Genomic DNA, 7634 nt, shown 5'->3' with positions numbered 1-7634 from the left:
TCCATCTCCATGGAGTCTCACTCCACGTTGGCCGTCGCCATGAACAGGCTCGGTGGCAAGTCCAACACTGGAGAGGGTGGTGAGGATCCTGAGCGATCTCAGCGCATGGCCAACGGAGACACCATGCGCTCTGCCATCAAGCAGATCGCCTCCGGACGTTTCGGTGTCACCTCCAACTACCTTGCCGACTCGGATGAACTCCAGATCAAGATGGCCCAGGGTGCCAAGCCTGGTGAAGGTGGTGAGCTGCCTGGCCACAAGGTTTCCAAGTCCATTGCCCGCACTCGTCACTCCACCCCCGGTGTCGGTCTCATCTCGCCCCCACCCCACCACGACATTTACTCCATTGAGGATCTGAAGCAGCTCATTTACGATCTCAAGTGCTCTGCTCCTCGCTCGCGCGTTTCCGTCAAGCTGGTGTCCGAGGTCGGCGTCGGCATCGTGGCATCCGGTGTCGCCAAGGCCAAGGCCGACCATGTCCTCATTTCGGGCCACGACGGTGGTACTGGTGCCTCGCGCTGGACCGGTATCAAGTACGCCGGTCTGCCCTGGGAGCTTGGTCTTGCCGAGACCCACCAGACGCTAGTCCTTAACGACCTCCGTGGACGTGTCGTCGTCCAGACCGACGGTCAACTGAGGACCGGCCGCGACATCGCCATCGCCTGTCTACTCGGTGCGGAAGAATGGGGCTTCGCGACAGCTCCCCTGATCGCCATGGGCTGTATTATGATGCGCAAATGCCACTTGAATACTTGCCCTGTGGGTATTGCTACTCAGGATCCTGAGTTGCGCAAGAAGTTCACCGGTACGCCCGAGCATGTGATCAACTTTTTCTACTATCTGGCCAACGAGCTGCGTGCCATCATGGCCCGCCTTGGCTTCCGTACCATCAACGAGATGGTTGGCCACGCCGAGGTCCTCAAGGTCCGCGACGACCTTCGCAACAGCAAGACGCAGAACATTGACCTGTCTCTGTTGCTTACCCCGGCCCACAAGCTGAGGCCCGGTGTCGCCACCTTCAACGTCCGCAAGCAGGACCACAAGCTGCACGTCCGCCTCGACAACAAGCTCATCTCCGAGGCCGAACTCACGCTTGACAAGGGTCTTCCCTCGAGGATTGAGTGCGACATTATCAACACCGACCGTGCCATGGGCACGTCGCTGTCATACCACATCTCCAAGCGCTATGGCGAGGCCGGTCTGCCCCTAGACACCGTGCACGTCAACATCAAGGGTTCCGGTGGTCAGTCTTTCGGTGCCTTCCTGGCTCCCGGTGTCACTCTTGAGCTCGAGGGTGACTCGAACGATTATGTCGGAAAGGGCCTGTCCGGTGGCCGTCTGATCGTGTACCCTCCCCGCAACGCCGTTTTCAAGGCCGAGGAGAACATCATCATTGGTAACACCTGCCTCTACGGTGCCACCAGTGGTAGCTGCTTACTTCCGCGGTGTCGCTGCCGAGCGTTTTGCCGTCCGCAACTCCGGAGCTACCGCTGTTGTCGAGGGTGTCGGTGACCACGGCTGCGAGTACATGACTGGTGGCCGTTGTCATCATTCTTGGCAGCACTGGCCGCAACTTTGCCGCCGGCATGTCTGGTGGCATCGCTTACGTCCTCGACATCAACAACGACTTCCACTCCAAGCTCAACATGGAGATGGTGGAAGCCGGCCCGGTCGAGGAGCCCACTGAGATCGCCTACCTGCGCGGCCTCATCGAGGACCACCACCACTACACTGGCTCCGAGCTTGCCGCTCGCATCCTGGTCGACTTCAACCGTGCCCTCCCTCGCTTTGTCAAGGTCCTCCCTGTCGACTACAAGCGTGTCCTTGAGGAGGAGGCTGCCAAGGCTGCCGAGGCCAAGGCCAACGAGTACAACCTGCCCATTGTGTCCGGTGTTCAGCACAAGAAGAAGGAGGAGAAGGCCGCCAAGCTCCAAGATATCGAAGAGACCATTGGCGACAGCGCTGCCGAGAAGAAGCGCGCCCTCGTTCTGGACAAGACAAAGGGTTTCATGAAGTACCAGCGTCGTTCGGAGAAGTACCGCAGCGCCAAGACGCGCACCAAGGACTGGGCCGAGCTTTCCAGCCGCCTCAACGAGGACGAGCTCAAGTACCAGTCGGCTCGTTGCATGGACTGTGGTGTTCCTTTCTGCCAGTCGGAGACTGGTTGCCCCATCTCCAACATCATTCCCAAGTGGAACGAGCTGGTCTTCCAGAACCAGTGGCAAGACGCCCTCAACCGTCTCCTGATGACCAACAACTTCCCCGAGTTTACCGGCCGTGTCTGCCCTGCTCCTTGCGAGGGTGCCTGTGTTCTTGGCATCAACGAGGATCCCGTTGGCATCAAGTCGATTGAGTGCGCCATCATCGACCGTGGCTTCGACATGGGCTGGATGGTTCCCCGTCCTCCCAAGGTGCGCACTGGCAAGAAGGTCGCCATCATCGGCTCCGGCCCCGCTGGTCTCGCCGCTGCCGACCAGCTCAACCGCGCCGGTCACCTGTGACGGTGTACGAGCGCGCGGACCGCCCTGGTGGCCTCCTGATGTACGGCATTCCCAACATGAAGCTTGACAAGCGTATTGTCAAGCGCCGCACCGATTTCATGGCCGCCGAAGGTGTGCTGTACAAGTGCGGCGTTGCCATTGGCGAGGAGGGCCAGCCCAGCCTGACTGACCTCCGCGCTCAGAATGACGCCGTCATCATCGCGACTGGTGCGACCGTGGCGCGTGACCTGCCCATCAAGGGTCGCGAGCTGGAAGGCATCCACTTTGCCATGGAGTTCCTGCACAAGAACACCAAGTCGCTCCTCGACTCGGAGCTCGCCGACGGCTCGTACATCTCGGCCAAGGACAAGGACGTCATCGTCATTGGCGGTGGTGACACGGGCAACGACTGCATTGGTACCTCGGTCCGCCACGGAGCCAAGTCGGTCACCAACTTTGAGCTGCTGCCGCAGCCGCCCCCGCAGCGCGGCAACGACAACCCGTGGCCTCAGTGGCCTCGCATCTACCGTGTGGACTACGGCCACACCGAGGTCAAGCAGCACACGGGCAAGGACCCGCGCGAGTACTGCATCATGTCGGAGGAGTTTGTCGACGACGGCAGCGGCCGCGTCAAGGGCATCAACACCATCCGCGTCGAGTGGACCAAGTCGCCGTCGGGCGGCTGGGACATGAAGAAGCTCGAGGAGTCGCGCCAGTTCTTCCCGGCGGACCTCGTGCTGCTGTCGATGGGTTTCCTCGGCCCCGAGGCCCGCATCCTTGGCGACGACATTGAGAAGGACGCCCGCAAGAACGTCAAGACGGCGCCGGGCAAGTACGCCACCAACCTGGAGGGCGTCTTCGCGGCGGGTGACTGCCGCAGAGGCCAGTCGCTCATTGTGTGGGGCATCAACGAGGGCCGGCAGGCGGCTCGCGAGATTGATCTGTACCTCGAGCAGTACACGGCCCTGCCCGTGACTGGCGGTATCGTCAAGCACACGCCGCAGGAGATCTTCAGCGCCCGCGCCAAGCAGGCTGCGCTTTGCCTAAGCAGATTGACTGATGAATGAGCAGAAATCGTAGGAATGATACCATGAGGCTGGAGTACAGTAGTTTGGGTAGCTTGTAATGTTTATCAGTTCATTCAATGTAAATGAATCTAGTCATTCTATCGATTGATCATCTGTGAGCATTCATCAGAGCCTATCATCCATGTTATGCAGTTGTGCAGGAATACATTGGCCATGATTGCATCCAAGGTATCATGTATTCTAAGCTTAGTTCATTTAAAAGTATTCTATCAAATATTATGCGTCTAGATATAGTATAGTTCATTACATCTATGAGAGCATGAGACGATGTGCTTCCTAGATACATGATCATTTAGTAGAGTCCATGATTCATTTCTGATAATGCCTCGTCATTGGTGATGATGCCCCTCCTAACTAGGTATGCTCGCTCACTGTATGCATGTATGCCATGGAATGCGAGGCCGTACATGTCATGGGCAATCTGTGGCTGTTTGTTGGCACGGCCGATGCATCACTTCTTTCTTCTTTGCTGGCCAGGTGCATAGGTGACATGTCCAGGGGACGCGGTGCATATCGAGATGCATGCAAAGTACAGCGCCTCTGTACGGATATCGGCACTCAATCAGATGTGCGTCATTTTCATCGAGGCATCCATCAATCCATCATTGACTGCCGTGGCTTGCCCATGTTGTGCGCAGAGGATCTCATGGCAGGAAAGCACGTTGCAGCTTTGCTCAACAGGTCGGACAGAGGCAGGGACGAGGCACGACACACGTGCTCGCAATCGAGAGTGCTGATAGGGCAATGGCTCGCTCTTTCGATGGGTGATTTCAGGCGACTGGAACCTTTTGCCTGGGACGCCCTGGACGCCCTGGGCGACGGCAGGTGGGGCAGCATCACAAGGGAGCTCTTTCTGCTCTCTGCCCCGTCGTTCATCCTTGCCTTGGCCTTGACTTTGTCTGGCCCGGACTGCGTTGACGAACTTTCTCCTCTCCCACCTCACATTCTCGCTGCTGCTCTCTGCCTTCACACTCCCGCGCAGCATCCGGCACGACGGCGAGTGCTTCCCCAATTGCCAGCGGTCAATTGACTGCAGACTTTTGATTTTACGTCATTCAACGCGCCATATCAGCCTCCCCCCCCCCCCCGAACAGACATCACGATACAAACACCCCCCGACGACGTGCCGCCTACCCTCTTTCCAACCCGAGTGACACCCGCTGCCGGGCACCGCTACCATGCGTTTCGGCAAGACGCTGCGCGAGTCCGTCTACGCGCCATGGAAGGACAAGTACATCGACTACGCCAAGCTCAAGTCGCTCCTGCGCGAGGACAAGTACGAGGATGAGGATGTGCCCTGGACCGAGGAGGACGAGAGCCGCTTCTGCGACGAGATCTTCAACACCCAACTCGAAAAGGTCGCCGAGTTCCAGGAGAAGACTGTGGAGGGTCTGCGGAGCGCGTCGATGAAGCCTTTGGAGAAGCTCAAGGACAATGGTGCCCGCCGAGGACAGCACCGATCGCAGCGCCGACGACAGGCCAAGCGCCAAGCTCTGACGGCCCACAGAAGCAGCAACTCAGGGGCTCGAGGCCGAGCTCGACAGCATCACCAACGAGATTGGCGAGCTGAAGAAGTACAGCAACATCAACTACACTGCCTTCCTCAAGATTGTCAAGAAGCATGACCGCAAGCGCGGGCGGCCGCTACAAGGTCCGCCCCATGATGCAGCTGAGCCTGTCGCGCCGGCCCTTCAACTCGGAGCAGGGCTACTCCCCGCTCCTCAACAAGCTGTCCATCCTGTACTACGCTCTGGGCCAGCGCTCGAGGACGAAGCCGCCGACATCCAATTGCCCAGCGAGCTCGAGGAGCAGGGGGAGACGCACAACGGCGAGCGCTACACGGCACACAAGTTCTGGGTCCACCCCGACAACCTGCTCGAGGTCAAGACGTATATCCTGCGTCGCCTGCCCGCCCTCGTCTACAGCGAGCAGTCCTCCAAGGGTCTCGATGTCGCCAACGACCCCACCATCACCTCCCTCTACTTCGACAACAGCAAGTTTGAGCTCTACTCCAACAAGGTCGACCGCCAGGCCGAGGCCTCCTCGTTCCGCGTCCGCTGGTACGGGCAGCTGTCGTCCAAGCCCGATTTAACCCTCGAGCAGAAGACGGTCGGCGATCACGGTTCCAGCGAGGAGCGCCGCATGGTCATCAAGGAGAAGTACGTCAAGCCCTTCCTCGACGGCGAGTACAAGATGGACAAGACGATCCAGAAGATGAAGCGCCAGAGCCAGGCCGCCAGTGACGTCGAAGCCTTCCGCAAGACGGTTGACGAGCTCGACAAGTTTGTCCAGGAGAAGGGCTTGCAGCCCGTTCTCCGCGCCAACTATGTCCGCAGTGCCTTCCAGAAGCCCTCGGACGATCGCGTGCGCATCTCCCTCGACACCGAGCTCGCTTTTATCCGCGAGGACACCCTCGACAGGGACCGTCCGTGCCGCGACCCCAGCCAGTGGCACCGCCTCGACATTGACGACCGCAACCTGACGTTCCCCTTCAAGGACATCAACCAGAGCGAGGTCTCGCGCTTCCCCTACGCCGTTCTGGAGATCAAGCTCCGCGACCTCGGCAAGAAACGACCTGCGTGGATCGAGGACCTCATGGGTTCCCATCTTGTCCACCCGGCTCCGCGCTTTTCCAAGTTTGTGCATGGCGTTGCCTCCCTCTTTGAGGACTACGTCAACAACTTGCCCTTCTGGCTGAGCGACCTCGAGGGCGACATCCGCAAGGATCCCCAGAAGGCCTTTGAGGCCGAGGAGAAGCGTCGCTCCCAGCGGGCCGAGGACGAGGTTGCCGTCGGCAGCTTCCTCGGCAAGCGTGTGAGCTCGTACAAGGCGTCGCGCAGCTCGCCTGCCGGCCAGTCGTACCTCGCCGACCGCATGGCTGCCGAAGCGAGCCTTGCGCGTTCCGTGCCGAGGGAGCCCACCGTGGAGGAGGCTGGCGAGCCCAGCGAGGGCCGGGAGCATGGCGAAGAGCCGGAGCAGGGGCAGGAGCAGGACGGCGATCAAAGGACCGGGTACGGTACGCTGTCCGCCGTCTTGCCCAGCTTTTCCCTGTCGCGGTACTCCCGTGCCCGCCACGAGCGCGAGAGGCCGCTGCCTGAGGGCGTCGTCGAGCCGAGCGAGTGGGTCAAGAATACTGGCGAGCTCAAGATCGAGCCCAAGGTGTGGCTGGCCAACGAGCGCACGTTCCTCAAGTGGCAGCACATCTGCATCTTGCTCGGCGGCTTGGCCGTCAGCCTGTACTCGGCCGCTGGACGCAACACTCTGGCTGAGGTCATGGGCATCATGTACATCCTCATTGCCGTGTTTGCTGGTGGCTGGGGCTACTGGATGATGGGCGTCAGGCGGCGCATGATCATTGAGCGCAGCGGTAAGGATTTCGACAACGTGATCGGGCCGCTGGTGATCAGCGTGGCGCTGATGATTGCGCTGATCCTAAACTTTGTCTTTGCGGTATGTCAACAACCCCACTGCGGCCGTGGCCTTTCTTTAACTCTGTCCTCGACTGACTTCTTTTCGTGCCTGCAGTACCGACGCGCCGTCGAGAGGTGGGACTCCGACAACGGCCGTAACGCGACCGAGTCGTTCAGCGAGGAGTTGCGATAGACAGGGCGCGATACAACCCCACGGTATCGAGTAGATCTGGGTACATAAGAGAGGGACTTCTGTGTAAGTGTGGCTTTGGGGTGTATGATTGATCCGTCGAGATAGCAGAAATGGAGCGTTTACTCAATCTGGGGCCTTTGCTATGAGTGAAACCAGAGGAGTGTGAAATGTTCACCACGTACTCGGTACACAGTTATCACCAGACACCTAGGTTCTCTTGTAACCCCCACTCAGAACAGCAGCTATGCAGTCGAAACAACACCTGTCTACGAGCCTCCCGCCGCCCCCGCCATGACAAGCCCCTGCCTCAGTCGCAGCCGGTCCACCTCCCTCTTGAGCATGGCGATACAGCTCGCGACAGCCACAAGCTCGAGCACGTCCCGCGCCGCCATCTTTTCCTTTTCCCGCTCTTTCTCATCTGCCACGCCGTGCCCGCCCGCAGAAAGCAACGCCCCGCGACGGC

General features: G+C 59.6%; 5 protein-coding genes across 5 annotated transcripts in view; 4 read left to right on the top strand and 1 right to left on the bottom strand.

The window, feature by feature from the left end:
- Positions 1–9: 9 nt before the first annotated feature.
- Positions 10–1512, top strand: VDBG_07143 (ferredoxin-dependent glutamate synthase; the record flags this gene model as incomplete). Its single annotated transcript, XM_003002526.1, has 1 exon — positions 10–1512. The coding sequence occupies one exon, from the start codon at positions 10–12 to the stop codon at positions 1510–1512; it is 1503 nt and encodes a 500-aa protein (XP_003002572.1).
- Positions 1513–2009: 497 nt separating this feature from the next.
- VDBG_07142 (glutamate synthase small chain) lies at positions 2010–2501 on the top strand (the record flags this gene model as incomplete). Its single annotated transcript, XM_003002525.1, has 1 exon — positions 2010–2501. The coding sequence occupies one exon, from the start codon at positions 2010–2012 to the stop codon at positions 2499–2501; it is 492 nt and encodes a 163-aa protein (XP_003002571.1).
- A 269-nt stretch (positions 2502–2770) lies between these two features.
- VDBG_07141 (glutamate synthase small chain) lies at positions 2771–3547 on the top strand (the record flags this gene model as incomplete). Its single annotated transcript, XM_003002524.1, has 1 exon — positions 2771–3547. One exon carries the CDS (start codon positions 2771–2773, stop codon positions 3545–3547), a length of 777 nt encoding a protein of 258 aa, XP_003002570.1.
- A 1199-nt stretch (positions 3548–4746) lies between these two features.
- On the top strand, positions 4747–7171 carry VDBG_07140 (vacuolar transporter chaperone 2; the record flags this gene model as incomplete). The annotated part of the gene is made up of 3 exons (XM_003002523.1): positions 4747–5005; positions 5076–7018; positions 7094–7171. 3 exons carry the CDS (start codon positions 4747–4749, stop codon positions 7169–7171), a joined length of 2280 nt encoding a protein of 759 aa, XP_003002569.1.
- Positions 7172–7437: 266 nt separating this feature from the next.
- VDBG_07139 (predicted protein) overlaps positions 7438–7634 on the bottom strand; it is a gene marked incomplete at both ends in the record, with an annotated part of 1070 nt that continues 873 nt past the window's right edge. The window contains one exon of the mRNA XM_003002522.1: positions 7438–7589. Within this exon, the coding sequence (XP_003002568.1) occupies positions 7438–7589 (152 nt within the window). The remainder of the gene's footprint in view (positions 7590–7634) is intronic.

This window comes from Verticillium alfalfae, genomic scaffold (genome assembly GCF_000150825.1).
Source record: "Verticillium alfalfae VaMs.102 supercont1.9 genomic scaffold, whole genome shotgun sequence".
NCBI classification, from domain to species: Eukaryota; Fungi; Ascomycota; class Sordariomycetes; order Glomerellales; family Plectosphaerellaceae; genus Verticillium; species Verticillium alfalfae.
Note: the sequence above shows the minus strand (reverse complement) of the source record. Positions and strands in the feature narration are given on the sequence as shown.